General features: G+C 33.9%; 1 protein-coding gene across 1 annotated transcript in view; it reads left to right on the top strand.

The window, feature by feature from the left end:
- LOC150107254 (vesicular integral-membrane protein VIP36-like) overlaps positions 1 to 16236 on the top strand; it is a 126663-nt gene that overhangs the window by 76000 nt on the left and 34427 nt on the right. Inside the window, exon 6 of the mRNA XM_090391103.1 lies at positions 9077 to 9191. Within this exon, the coding sequence (XP_090247229.1) occupies positions 9077 to 9191 (115 nt within the window). The remainder of the gene's footprint in view (positions 1 to 9076; positions 9192 to 16236) is intronic.

Raw genomic sequence — 16236 nt, 5'->3', positions numbered from 1 at the left:
AAGTGTACGAAGATTGGACTGTTGAGAAATGGAAGGTCATATTCTCGGATGACAGCCATTTCATTGTCCAATGAGAGTGAGTAGCCTAGGTTCTCAAATCAGCAGCTGAAAAGACTTCAACAAATTCCTAAATACCTAGCTAAAAAGATATTCTGGAGTTGTTTTGCACATGACAGTCCAGGATCACTTGTGCTTGTTAATGGTGTGATGAGAAGTGACCAATGCATAAAAATGTTAGAGAAAAGAGTGGTTCCACAGATCCAGAAAGACAAAGAACTCATCTTCCAGCAGGATCCATAGTACAGTGATTGTCTGTGAAAATACTAATGGTGATGATGGGCAGTAGATGGTGCTGGTCTAGATGATGATGGTAGTTGCAGTTCGTTCTCTGTTGGTGGACTGAGGGTTGAGACTGAGTTGTAGAGTAGGTGCCCTCCCTCGATGAGTCTTTGAATTCCCTGGAGGTGTTACATAATAATAATAATAATACTAATTAATGTGAAGGATTAAACTTCTTTTCTTTCAATATTCCTTCAAAATTTGGTTTAATTGTGGACAGCTGAATTCTAATATCAGAAGTAGCATGCAACTTACTTTTGTATTTTGTTTTTGTCGCAATGTAGAGTGAAAACCTGCTTTCACACAAATATGTGGTACTTAATGCAATGCTGCCAAACAACAAATTGCCTTTTTAAATAAGTTTGGATATTCTTCTTTGAAGTCACACCAAAACTCGTTTAATGAAACTTCATTAAATTTTACTTTTATTTGGCTGTTTGATGTCAGGTCGATGAGATTTTCATACTCTTAAATAGATAGTTCCTCTGATTTTTCTTTAAAATTGAAAGGATTGAAAACCCAATAGTTATTGCCATCTTTAAGCAGAAGAAAGTATTCATTAAATGTCACATTTATTGATTTTAGATGACAAATAATTTTTTTTTGGATTTCCTCATCAATTTCACTGTTTGGTTACTGTAAAAAGTCATTTAAAGTTGAAAATGAATCCATAATATTGTTTTTTAACAGCCATGGTCCAGTTTGTAACTTTTGTAACAATGATCGTAATTTAACTTTTGTGTTGAAAATATTTACATTTTCCTTGAAGGGAGAGAGAAACATCAATCAGTTTTGTGGGTATAACCAACAGATAAAGCAATTTGACTCAACCACAAAATGTTTCTAAAGCAATCTGCTAATAGAAATTTGTCATTGTGTAAGGCTATGGCAAACTCTTCTCGTAATTCAAACAATCTGATGAAAATTCTGCCATGCGTCAGCCATCAAATTTTAGTATGTACCAGCAAAGATGTATGTTGGCTGTCCATATCTTCACATATAATTTTGAATACAGCTAATTTTCTTTTTACATGGCTTTTTTTTTTTTACATGATTTTGAAATAACATGGTTTAGAAAACAAAAGCAATTCTATTTTTACACTATATATTTTGATTTAACACAGTTCAAATGGCACTTATTTTTAAATTTTCTGTTTGAATTCAGTTCTGTTAAAAAGAGTATTTCCATTATAATTATCATTTCTTAGTATGGTACATATATACTTGAATTTTGGGGAACGCCCTTGATGTTTTAAATATCAGGGATTACTCTATGCTACAGAATGTATACAAATGAATTTATATAGCGTCATCACAAAAAAAGTGTTGGTGATTTTAAAGCGGCTGAGGATTATTTTGATGTGTGTGACTTGTGGCGGCCGGTGAAAATTTTAAGTGGGGGTACTGCATATACAAAATTAGAAAAAATAATTAATTTTTTCCTAATCAGTAAGCAATTTATTAATAAATAAATTTACATATTACAAAAATTGCTTTATTAAAAATATTTCACCCTCACTATGAACACACACCAATAATAAAAGTTTCATACACAGAAATAACCGCAAGCATATAATATATCTGTAGTGACACTGCTCAATGAGCAGTGTTGGTTTCGACATTCCAACACTGTGTTAGATCGCAGTGCATTTGTTTCGTGTAACAATAATTGAGAAAATCTTTTCATATTTTCAACAGTGACACTCATAATTCAGCCTTGTATTTCATCTTCATCATCAAATTCCTGCCATGTACCCTCAAGGGGGTGTACAGGATATGATAGTACTACATGAAAAAAATTACATCATTACTAACTTCCTATCTACAATTTTCCTCCAAATCAGTCTGTTACTTGTCAAGACTCTAACATTATCAGATCTTATATTTCTCTCATCTAAGGCACTTTGTACCGTATCAATCCACCTATATCTTGGTCTTCCTCTGGGTCGTTTTGCTGCCAACCTGGCAGAGAACACTTGTTTTGCTAATCTTTCTTCACCCATTCTGTTTAAGTGACCATACCACCTGAGATTAGCTCTGCTAACGCATTCCTCAATGCTGACAATGTCAATTTCTTTCCTAATATCCTCGTTTTTAATATGATATTGCCATTGATGCCATCTGTTCACGCCTCTAATCTTTCTCAGAACTCTGCAGAATCTACGGTCTCTAGTCTTTGGTCAAGTGTTTTACTTCTGACCCAGCTCTCAAATCCATAAGTTAAAACTGGTTTGAACACTGTCTTGTATACAGCTAATTTAGTGTTCCGACTAATTTCTCTCTTATTCCTTATTCTCTTATTCAATTGACTTCCCACCATACCAGCTTTGCTGATTCTGTTGTCTATTTCTATATTTAATTTACCATCTTCACTAAAAATCGTGCCTAAGTAGGTGAAATGTTTTACTTGTTCCACAGGTTCTCCATTGACAACACAGTTGACATTTTCAATGATTCTGCCTATTTTCATTGTCTTTTTATTGCTGACCTTCATACCATATCTATTACAACAGTTATTCAATTTAGTCAGAGAATCTTGCAGACTTGTAGCAGATTTGTATTTGTAATAAATAAATAATTATGTTATTTTAACAGAATAAAATTAGATTTACCAAAAATATTTCACTCTCACAATGAATACACACCAATAATAAGTTTCAATGAGTGTTGTCTGATTCACTTGTTACGTTCAGTGACAAGTGCAAATGAATATTCTAGCTGGAATTGATAATTTCGAATGCACTGCGAGTGAATTTGATCGCAGTGCAAATGCACTGCATTAGATCGCAGTGCATTTGTTTCGTAATCTAAAGTGTTAATCAAACCATTCCAATTATTAACTATTCAATCAATTTCGAAACATAAGCTGTAACCTTTAACATGTTGTATTGCATTTATATGATGTTGTAAGCATTGTTATTATTTATAAACACAAACAAAATTTAATTTTTCCATTTTTTTCATTGAGGGTGCTGCAGTGTTGCAGTGCTTATGTACAAGCCACTGGTGTGACTATTATTTTGCAGCAATGCTGTAGGCGATCGTATATTAAAACCATTACTCATTAATCGATCCCTAAGACTGCCGGCAATGAAAGGTGTGGATTTTAATACATTACCAGTGCACTGGAAGGCAAATAAAAAAGGTTTGGTTACAAAAGAAATTTTTGATGAATGGTTCCATCAATGTTTTGTTCCAGAAGTTAAACGCTATTTGATGGAAAAAAATCTGCACTTTAAAGAGTTTTATTGATTATAGACAATGTGCCTGTCCATCCTGTTTTAGAACACCCGAATGTGGAAATTTGTTTTCTGCCACCTAATACAACATCCTTAATACAACCATAGACCAGGGTGTGATCATTACCTTCAAAACTTATTACATAAGAAGAACATTCCAATACATTTTGGATAAACTAGATAAGGATAATTTACTGACAGTTATTGATGTGAGGAAGAAATTTCTGATTTTGGATTGCATCAAACTTGCTAAGTTAGCGTTATCAGAATTGATATCATCAATTTTAAATGCATGCTGGAAAGCTACTTGGCCAGAATGTGTGAAAAAGAAAAACCCTGTACCTTTGCATACAATACAACTGAATATCCCAATATAATCAGCTTGGCACATGCAGTTGGCAGAGAAGGATTTGATGATTTTTTATCTGCAGATATTGAAGAATTGATGGTTGACACGGCTGTTAGCGATGACGAAATAATAGACGCTATCCTTGAGAATCTTGATGAAAAAAGTGATGATGATGAAGAGATGCTACTCACTGTTCACAGGATTAATTAAAGAAGAATGGCTATAAAATTGCAAAGTTTTCTTACCCATGATGCAACTGAACAGTTTAAACATGAACTGAAGTTGTGTGTGGTACAGTATGAAGAATTATACAAAGATCTAGTCAAAACAGGATTTCAATGATTAATTACAAAGTTTGTGGTAAAAAAAAAATCAACCTTCAGAATTATTGAAAATTAGTGCTAATTTAGTTCCTTTTACTGAAGAAAATGTTTCGGCATTGCAGTATGAACAGGATGGCCAAAGTGTTTCAAGTGATGGAAGTGATTTAATTCCGTCTCACACAAAAGAATGCGACTGCTGTCTGAAAGTGATGGTGAATAAAATTTAACTAATAACCATATGCATGGGCATATTTGACCTTTTCGAATTTCTGTTTTATTAGTGACGCACTATTTTCTTTAGAGATGCATGCATGTGTGTGTGTGTTTTGTTTGAAAATAACTTACTGTTCGTATCAGGTTTTGCATCTGGAACCGTTCTTCTATTTTTTCACATGTACTGATTCTTTTTTATAAGATTTTTTCTGGACTCAGTGTATCGTGTAAATGGAGAATTGGGTGTAATCTTGTTTTTAACAGTCTTGCTTTCACAAAGTTAGTAATTTTCACTGCTTCATCTAAAATACATTTTAAAGATGGTGGGATATTTCAGGCAGCCAGTGCATGTCTATGAAGAACACAGTGACTTCTCATACTCATTTTAGCAACATTGTGAATTTGTGTTACTGCCCCTTTCACAGGTCCTATCGACTTCGCACCATCACTACATACATCAACACATTTCTCCCAACATATTCCATAAGTCTTCATAAAATTGATGATATATTTAAATATTATTTTTCCCATTGTATTGGTTTGTAAATTTTCACAGAGTAACAGTCTTCTTCAGTAGAATTCTTGTGGTAATAAATGAAAACTAATAATATTGATAGGTTTGCAATGTCTGTTGTCTCATCTAATTGTAAAGAGTACTCATCACATGACTGAAGTCTTAAAATAATTTCCTGCTCAGTATCCTCAGCTTTAGTTTAGTTTTGTCAAGAAACTCAAGTTTTCTTTCAAAAGATTTAAAATTTTTCCTGCACCTCTAATTTCCTTTCATACTCTGCTTTTGCCTTTTTTACCACACTGGCTATCTTTCTAGCTTTTTTTTTTTTTTTTTTTTAACTTCAGTTAATGGCAATATTCATCCATTTAACTTCCACTTGATTTACTCTACTGATTCTAGGTATGCAGTCTGCCATGACTTTCCCCTCAAACACTCCTTTACCACTTCTCATCCGCTATTAACATCCAGCACTTGCAATTTCACATAATGGCACTGATCCAAGCAATCTGCTATGCTTGTCATACTTACCAGCCCCATAATTCTACATATACCCATTCTTAACTGAAAATTCCACACATTTGGCCACCTTCCAGGTCAAGATTATATAATCACTGCCACCAATTGACAGTAACATGCTCATGTTGGTTACAGACAAATTCTCTGATTCTGTTACTAGTCACATCACTCTCAAATCCTTAGTATATTCCATCACATACTATCTCAGGTAATTATTCCTTAGTAACTGCATAAATTCCATTTCCTTCCTCCCATGTATCCTCTCCTTCTTCTATTCTATGTTCCCATAGTTGAAATCACCCATAATAATTACCTATTTTCCACTGGTTGAACTTATTTGCAGATGCATACTATCCCCATCATCTTTTCCATCCCCTGGTTTATAGAAGCTTCCAACAGTATAATATTATGTTCTGCTGACCTCTATCTCACACCAGATAGTCTCAAATGTGCTATTTTCACTGGCCTGCAGTTGAACTTCTACTGTGTTTGTTTGCCGTTCATCAGCTATCATTAATAACACTCCCACCCTTATTATTTCTCTTTAATCCTCCCTGAATTATCCTATCATTCACATTCTATCCCACTATCTTCTGTCATCCATGTCTCACTAATGCCAATAACTTATGGCCAAGATGAACTAACTAATGTCAAAACCTCTTCCCCTTGTTCCAAATTTTCCTGGCTTTAGTGTAAATAAGTAAATAAAGCCCCTTAGGCCCACCGTTATCCTGATGCTTTACACTAACAACCATCCCATTCCGGTTTGTTACCAGTGACATATTATGCAAATTCTTACACTCATCTGCCTCACTGATATCTGCATATATATACTCAACTGCTTCCCCCCATCCCCCCCTAAATGCTGTAGTTTTTTCCTGATTTTGCACATCCACTTTCACTTCATTTAACAACACTTTTTCCAGACTCTGAACACCAAATCCAGTCATTTGCAAACTATCCTTCTTGTATAAGTCCTGTCATCCATCATACTCACTCCATATTAATAACCTACACATCAAGTCATTTTACTATTATGGCCCTCCTTCTCAGATTTACTCTGTCATACCGTAGCAGCAGACTCACTATCTTAGCTTTCTCACTCTTTTCTTTTGCTACTCCTAGTAACTCTTTCATGGCCTCTCTTATATCATACTTGTTTCCTTTCAAATCATTCATTCCAGCCAAAATGATCAACTCTTTCACTTTACTCTTTTGTGCTCTAAGTCTCACCAGCATCATTAATTTTTGTACCCGAGAAGCACAATTTTGTTCATCTCTTGCCAATCACACCTCTAATAAAATCGCTGTACAAGATCTGCTCCTTGATTTTTCCTTCTCTCTTAGTCAAGCAATTATTTCTATTTTCTTGCACTTCTTTCTTTCTGATATCAGCTGATCCACTTGCCAGATGTTTCTGCATTTATTGCAGTTGCTGCTTCATCCTATGTATCACTCTGCATAACTGAGCTATCTCCCTCATTACAGCCAACTGCTCATTCTTTACATTTGTCATACTACTATTCTTTCATTCAACACTTTTTATCTCTCTCTCTCTCTCTCTCTCAATCGTGGGACTTTTGAGCCTCCATAGCTCAGTCGGTATAGATGAAGCCCTTTGGTCAGAAAGACCTGCTGGGTTCATTTCCCTTCCATGATGTGAGGAACCTTATATGATCTCTTTTGATAAAAGGTGAGTTAGCCAGTCTCATACAGAGGTAGGGGCTTTTTCACCTGGAACCTTGGGTTTTTCGTCCCCCAGAACTTCAAAGCGGCCCCATGAACATACACACACACACACACACACACGAATTACACTCAAGAATACTTAAGATGGTGCCTCCATCCATAGGTCTGATTTGTCAGCTATGCCAGTCTCGAACCCAAATAAAAAATGGGGGGGGGGGATTTGACATGGTGCCATATCTCCCTGTAAAATGGGCTCACGGCCATTGCATCATCATATGAAATAAATAAAAGTGGGACTTTTAACCATGTTCAATTCTATCTGTTGTTACACTGTGACATACATTTTCATGTGTATTTTTTGTTCCTTCCACCACTTGTGACCTGACTTGCACTTTTCACCCTCACTTTCATAGCATTTTTGGTACACTTTTCAAATCAAATTTCATTTGATTTGAAGTGTGGTTATGTGTACATTTTGCAGACATTGCACTGTACAAAGTCCCTTTGGTTGAATTCTTTAAACAATGATGCCTTGGATGCCATTATTTTACTTCACATCAGTGTCTTGTGGTATGCTACAATGCAACTTACCATTTAGAAAGACTATGTTAACTATATTGCAAATAAAACTTTTAACTTAAAGCGTAGAGGTTGTGGATTGAAATAAAGCCTATAATGAATGTCACAATTTAGCTGTAGAGGAGGAGGATTAGAAAATAGTATTTTTTGGATGTTTTTCTCTGAAAACCCATTGAGGGCATATGGGCCAAGTAGAAATTGGAGTTCCTTTTTTGTGTATCCTTATCTTCTAAGATGGAGATCACATGTTAGTGTGAATGATGCTATCTTTATGTGATGAATGGTGGTGAAGAGTTGAGAAAAAGATGATGTTCGGTGTGATTGGGCTTTCATAAACTTCAAATGAGAAACCATTCTTGGATGTTTTTACAATCAGGGCATCAAGAAATCTCTTGATCTCATTTCTTCACCATTGATCACAAAAAAAGTAAGTATAGTAATGATATCTGGAAATCATTGATTGGATCACTCATACCTGAACCAGCTTTCAGCTAATTACTGCCAAAGAATTCTAGAAAATACACAACATATATCATTTTTCACTGGATCCTGGTGCTTCAATTGTTGATACTGTAATAGTTTCTTGCAGTTTTTCTTTTTTAATGATATTTGCATTCTGTCTTCATTATATTTGTTCACCCTGAAGAAGCCACTTGTTCTGCTTGTGGTGAATCTAGTCTATCTTGGTATGTTATTTATTTGTTAACAACCAATAAAACCTTTTTTTTTTTTTTGTAACTAACAGTGGATATAAAGTTTACTTTATGAATATTAATAAAATGAGTTTCATTACCACTGAATGTGTTTTTCTCCCCCCTCCCAACTACTTTTCAGTAAACTATTGCATATGAATGGAACGAAGGGGGGGGGGGGGACTGAGAAATGCAAGAAACAGATAAATGTTCTGCGGTGTAATGAGGACCATGCTTATGTAAATTGAATGCCATATATGAAAAATAGGTGCACTTCCTTAATGATTAAATCAGCTTAGAAAGCATTTGCTTTGCAAAGGAAATTGCTGAAAGTAACCATAAGAAAGTATTGTCTCCCCCGTTTTTTTTTAAATAAAAAGAGAAGATTTTCTCTTTCGATTTAATTTAATTTTTTTTCAGTCTCTTAGACCAGGAACCTATTTTCTTTCTTTGCTGAGTCTTAAATGTGTTTCAATTTGGGCAAAAATGATCTGGAATTTCTCAAAATCATATTCATGTATATATGTCTTAAAGCTTTTTTTTTTTTTTTTTTTTTTGTGTGTGTGTGTGTGAGATTACTATATATGCATTGTGTATACATAGTGACTTATCCAAAATTATAGGTGCTAACAGATTTTGATGGAAGTGATGATTGGAAATTGTGTTTTGAAGTTAAAGGAGTAAAACTCCCACTTGGCTATTATTTTGGAGTTTCAGCTGCAACAGGAGATCTTTCAGGTAGTAGCATTATATATATATATAATTACTTTATATAGTAATCAATAATTCTCTGTATTTTTTTTTTTTTTTTTTTTTTTTTTTTTTTTTTTAACACCGAACAAGAACTGCAGTCACTGTAAGAGATGTTTGCTTTAGAGGTGTTTTAAGTTTGGATGATTTTGTATGTGGTCTTCTGAATTGTTATTTTCTGTTATTGCTCCCTAAATTATATACCTTGTCTGTTTTGTTAGTTTTTTGTAGTTGAATGTATTCAAGAGTACTTATCAGTTTTGATATTTTTGAACAGTCTCAGAAGAGTATGATGGTGTTGGAAAGAAATGTACAAGTATCTATATGCACATGTAGACACCTTGCTAAGCTTTGAAATATGAAAATTTTGTCACATCAAAAGCATAGTTTGTAGAATTTTGTTGTGCAGAAGATTTATATAAGTCTTCTGCACAACAAAATTCTAGAAAATATGCTTTTGATGTGTCAAAATTTTCACAGAATTTGTGAAGCCCTATCCATTTATCTTAGTGAAAAGCATTGCATCTGTTTATTGCTATAAGTTGTGAATTGTATTGATTCACCTATTTATAGAATATCCTGATTTGACTATTTTATGGCCAACAAATTTGATAGGACAGCTTTGATATCACCTCTCTGTTTATTAGCATTCCTTAGGCAGAAACTCTTACAATTTTTTATTGCATGAATTTCCTCCTGTTGACATCTCAGTTTTGCAGAATCTTCTGGTTCCAGAATGTAATTATAATATAATTATGCCATTGCCACCCTAGAAAAAGGGCTTATTTCTGGATGAAAGGTTATTATTATTCCATGTTTTAAAATCATATTTATGCATTTTGAATCTTCATTCTCCATATTATGTTTCATTTCTTTTTTAAAATGAATTTTAACCTATTATATGTTCACTGCCAGAAAACCATTTCAGACATTAAATTATAAAATGAATATCATCTTTCCTTTCAAGTGTCAGTATTTTTATGTTAATATCATCTCAAAAATAAATCTATCAAACTTGAACTACTTAATTTAGGAGCCTTGTGTGTTCATAATAAGGCTAGTAATTTTGAGGTTTTACAAATATGCTGCATCACAGAATTAGTATTCTTAGGTTGAAAGAAGAGAAATCAAGTACTCGAGACCCCTTATCAGAAACCTGAAACAGCTTGAAAAAGTTCCATGCTTGGTTTCTAGAACAGGGTTTCAGACTATATAAACTTAAATACAAATATATATTTAAAAAAAAAAAAAAAACAGAAGATAAAATCCTTAGCCTGCACAGGTATGCATGGTTGAGAACCTTTCATGGTTGAGAACCACATAAAAAAAAAGGTGAAGATGTAGTAGGCTGAATATAGCTAGCTAACATAGAAACTCCAGAAAATATTATGTACATTGAAAAAAAAAAAATGTCCTTATCCAAAATAAAAGATTTATATATTAAATAGATAAGGAAATCATAACATGAAATAGAACTGGAATTTTTAAAATTCTTCCCATAGATCAAACTATGGCATAGTAAGTTAATGTATGAGAACATTATTGATAAACTCTTATAAAATTACTGCTGAAGAGTTTCACATAGTACAATTAAAAAAAAAAAATTTCCTGTAAACCTAAATTATTTTCTTTTGTTGGTATTCCACACAAATTCTGTATCACCATTGCTGTGTGAGGCTTTCTAGCAGCTAGATCTAGATGCAATAATAATGTATTTATCAATGTCCGGAGTGTTAATAAATACTAACAGGACTGATAAGATGCGGGGTGCTTAAGGGTCAAAGCTGTATAACTGTATAGCTGTATAGGGCTTCTGACCTAATGTCCAATCCTCACCTTCTTGTGGTGCACCCTGTTGGGTATCTGCCTGGATACTGAACGAACGAGGATGGGCTGGCAATTTGGGATTTAGCCGACCAAATTGTATTCTTATTGGTTAAACCAAAATTAAAAATGATGGTATGACATGACAAAATTTCATGCCGACTGGGATGTCGGCCGGTTAAACAAGGCCCCCGTTGTTTTCGCCAGGGAACCAGGGCGAACAGCGAAAAGTCAGCTACTGGAACAAATCTGAAAACAAACCCCAACTCAACATCACCAGAGTTAAAGATCGGTACTATCAATGTAAGAAACCTGAATGGCAAAGAAATGGAGCTAGCTGAGGATTAGATAAGTACCATGAACTCTGTGGGTAGTGTCCACAGAGTATCATGGAAGAAAACCACCATGCTCCACCACAGCAAATTCAAGAAAGAGAGACTTTTCTTAGAAGCAGCAGCAGCTCTCAGAAACCAACCAAATCTTAACAAATACGGTTGCATTAAGCTTCCAAAGATTTGGGAAACACTCATCACCAGAGGTCCCACCTTACATTCCAGGCCACCTACTACCACCCTTAGAGGACGCTCCACCTAGATAGGACTTTAGTGTCACCCACGTGGTTGGGCTTAGTATTGTAAGTTTTTGTGTGCATGTTACATTAATTGTTTTTGTAATCCCCGTAGATGTCCTAGTGACTAGGACGAAATATAGGAAGTATTAAATTCTAATTTAATTCTTTTTGAGTGTTGTAAAAAATCCATTAAACCTCCAACATAAAATTTCTCTGGTTTATTTAACTCTAAGTTAACTAACCTATGATATTCTGCTATAATTTCATCCCTGTTAGAGTCGGTTTGATTATCATTACTCTTACATTGTATATTATCTGAATTATGTACCCTAGGGGTTCTAAAATTTCTTGCATTAGGTTTTGTTTTACTCGAACCTTTCTGTGTATTTAAATTATGAGGTTTAAAACTATTACCTTTCCTACTATTTGATTGTGAATGAGATGCACAATTAGTATCAGGAAAACAACAGTCATCTTTCAATATTTTATTCATATTGTCTCCTAATATAATTAAATTTATACTCCCTAAAAAGTACCTTTTTTAACCTATCAGAGTGTACACTTATAATTTTACTAGGATTTTTGACATCTTGAATCCTAAAATTCACAGGAGAAGCTTTGTCTAGAATTCTATATGGACCTGAAGCTTTCCTACCTAATTTTCCAACCCTTTTTATACTAGATTTATCATCTAACAATACTAAATCACCTAATGCAAATGAGTTATACTTTCTGAAATTATTTATATACTGTCTAGTTTTCAGTGAACTTAATTTACTTATTTCACCTACTAATCTGTGAGTAGTGGAAAATTTATCTACTACTGCTTCCAGATACTCATTTATGTCATTGTATCCAGTAATTAGGAATGACTGAAACAAGTTCAAGATTGGATCGAAGCCATAAAAAGCAAAAGATGGTTTTTCTTTGATAGCAGAATGAAAAGCAGATCTGCATGCAAATAATGCTTGAGAAAGATGTGTCCCAATCATTCATTTTAGTGTTTGCCAGATTGGAAAGTATTTGCTTTATATTTTTATTCAGCCTTTCACACATACCATTACACTGTGGGTGGTAAGGTGTAGTAAAAATCTTCCTTATGTTAAGTAATTTACATGTGATGTGAAATTTGCTCCTTGATCTGAAAGTAAGGTCTGAGGAGTTCTATATCTACAAGTAATCATATTCAAGAACTTTCTTGCAATAGTCTTAGCAGTTTGATCCTTCATTGAGACTGCTTCAGGAAATCTAGTTAGCATATCTATGGCTACTAGAATATACTTATTGCCCTTTTTAGTAGTTTGCAGTGGACCTACTACATCACTAGCAACAGCCTGAAAAGGTCTAGTTGCGATTGGAAATGGTTCTAGTGGAGCTTTTCCTCTAAAAGGGGATCTTATTTATGGCATGATTTGACATATGTGAGTATGTCACTCTTCATACCTTTCCAGATGTAACGATCCTTTATTCTTTCCCAAGTTCTAGAAAATCCTTGCTGTCCTGCCAAGGTCAGAATCATTGAAAGTGTAGATAATCCAAGGAATCATTTGAGTTGGTGCCAATATTTTCACTTTCAACCTTCCTTCCATTTGTCTAGATCAGTGCTTCCCAAACTTCTGGATGTCAGGGCCCCCTTTGCAAAAATTTAAATATTTCACGGTCCTCCCCCTCGAAAAAAAATCGTAATAGACAGATATATTATTATAATATTTATTGTATTTATATTCAATAAAAAATACACAGCGAATATTGCAAAAATCAAATGCATATTACATTTTTTGCCTCTGACTGTTTGGTTCTGAAGATGATGTGGGCTGTTCTGGTAAAATATGAAATACTGTCCTTTTTTTGAGTCTATTTCTGCTTCTTTTGATTGTTCGTGGAAATTTTTTTTAATTTTTTTATCAGCCACTTATTCATCTCAGGGTTAAATTTTTTAACGTAGAATAGATCAAATAATATCAACACTTACCGATACTGGCACACCACAGACTGATAACATGAAATTAGTGAATATTACCTGAATAAGGGAATTCCCAGACCAGGAACATTTTTCTCTTTTGTGACTTTTCTCCCTTTAAGGTAATTAAGCCTAACGCGAAACAGACAGCAAAGGCAGGTTATTAAAACGTGCATATGATTAGTGCAGTATTAACAAAAGATCGCACAACCGAAAGATAAAAGCATAGCTGACAATTGAGTTGAAATGCTAACTCTCTCAACTGAATTCCATGTGAAACTGCCATAACATTCATTATATATATATTACTTAGTTTTAACACTTTTACCAATTTTAATAACAATAGTTTTTTAGTTAGATACTGTGTTTGCCCATGCAGCATATGGTTTTGTTTGTCTATACAGCATAGTTTCTGTATGAGGGGACATGTGATTCATTAATTAGTGTGTTTTTATCCCAGTTGTCTCTAATTGCACTATTTGTTGAGAAATATATTACACAGACTCCTCATACCTCATTCACTAGCATAATAAAAGTACTTGTTTTTATTGCCTCTGCAGTATAGTGGCTGTTAGGGAGGGCGGGCATGTTGTTTACCACTGCAAGCAAGTTACTATCTCCCCACATGAACTTGTTTAAGCTTTTTTTCATGTGTGAAGTATATGCGAAACTTTTATTGGTAACAGAAAACTAGCTCGGATGACAGTGATAATATAAAACGAGTTTTGATATGTATATAAAGTCAATATCAACAGCCCCTGATTACGAACGCATGATGAAACGAACAGGAAGATTTGGAGCTTCCCTGGATAGCATTCGAAGTAAATACAATTAACCACTGCTTTGAAATGAAACATGAATAAGCAATATTTACTAATATTCATTAAGCGCCGAAATATGCAGGAAGCAAAGTTTGTGAACCAACACCAGTGTGCAAATTTTTCCATTAAAATATAAAAAATAACAAAAAAGAAATAATAAAAGTTAAATACGTTTCTTTTAAAATAAAAAAAAATCTACTTAGTCTTAAAACATTTTAAATTTGTTTTCATTATTTCACGGCCCACCTCTACAAAACCTACAGCCCCCAAGGGGGTCACGGCCCACAGTTTGGGAAGCGTTGGTCTAGATAATAGTAATCCATCTTTATCTAAAAATAAGTTTTCCAGGTTTAAAAATGTATGCAGTTGAGTTTCACCCTTCAATGCTGCTTCATAAATAGTTTTGAGTATGGGATCATCTTTCTGAGCTTGGACAATCTCATCCTTTTCCCAAATGTGCAAACTAGGTTCCTTATTCTTTAGTCTCAATATTAAACACTTGATCATTATCATCAGTGTGTTTAAAAACTTCAGGAGACTGCTCTAATTTTCCATTGTCACCTGATGTCTTGTCCAAACAGGCATTCTAGTCCACACAATACCATCACCAAAATTACATGCAAAAGCATGACATTTTAGAAAATCAATTCCAAATATTACTTGTACATTTGGATTAGAGGATTCTGGAAGAACTACTAATGAATGACAAACTTTCAAAGGAAAACAAGGAATTGAAATAAAAGCATTTATTTGCTTATCAGCTGAAATTTCTGATTCAAAAAACCTTTAATTTAATTGGATAACTTAAAGCTGAAATGTCATTTGGAATTAAGAGATTTAATTTTGTTGAACAAACTATAAGAAATGCGTGAGATATGTTCACCAGTGTCAAGTAAGATTTCACAAAGTACATCTTCAATAAATCCTTGTAGAACTCTCAAAGATTTATCTCTATTAGCATAAGGAGCTTATGATACATCAAACTCTCTTTTAGGGTTGGAGCTGTCTTTAGCTTTACCCATGTCTAATGAGTAGTTTGACATTTCTGTCGTTGCTAGTATGATATTGGAATAATAATGATTTCCAGATTTTCCTTTATTCTCAGATTTTTTATGTTGAAAACAAGATTTATCCCTGCCATAACAGTCTTTAGCAAACTGACCAGGTTTATTGCATCTAAAGCATTTTGGAACATATCTCCTTTGAGATGTTTTATTCCTGTCAATACAATTAGATTTACAAAAGAAAGATTATCTGTAGGATTCTTGGATATTGTTAAATCAGATATCATCTTAAACATAAGTTCCTGTCCTTTTACTATCGGTCTCTGTTGTCTTTCTATTTCTTCACTAAGAAATGTTTTCAGTTCCTGTAATTTTCTCAAATCATGTGATTGTACCTTGGGCTCCAATTGTGGAACATTTTCTGTTAGATTTACAGAAATTTCCTTAGAATGTTTCTTTTTCATGGCACCTTTTAATTTTTTGAAACTTACCTTCTCTCACTTTATCTGTAGCCACAATGCTAGGAGAATGAGTTTCAAAAATTTTGAGAAGAGTTTACCTGTTTATTAATTATGGAATGAAATATATCTCTAAGTCTCTCTTCCTTTTCCCTAACAAGTTGAAAACACCATGATTTTTAACCTTTTTCTTGTATACTGTTTCTTTCAAATTATCTTTAAGGCCAAGCCTAAATTTGATTAAACAGCAACCATTCTAAAGAGGATCTCTCTTCAGATGAAACATTAAATTTAGGCGCAATGCTCCAAAGTCTGTGGTAATACTCTGAAACAGACTCCCTATTACATTGGCTGCACTGATGAATTTTTCCAAATGTTAGGCCCTAATTCTCTTA

This window comes from Typopeltis vanoorti, chromosome 4, assembly GCF_054136105.1.
Source record: "Typopeltis vanoorti isolate ZY-2024b chromosome 4, IOZ_Tvanoo_1.0, whole genome shotgun sequence".
In the NCBI taxonomy this organism is placed as follows: Eukaryota; Metazoa; Arthropoda; class Arachnida; order Uropygi; family Thelyphonidae; genus Typopeltis; species Typopeltis vanoorti.
Note: the sequence above shows the minus strand (reverse complement) of the source record. Positions and strands in the feature narration are given on the sequence as shown.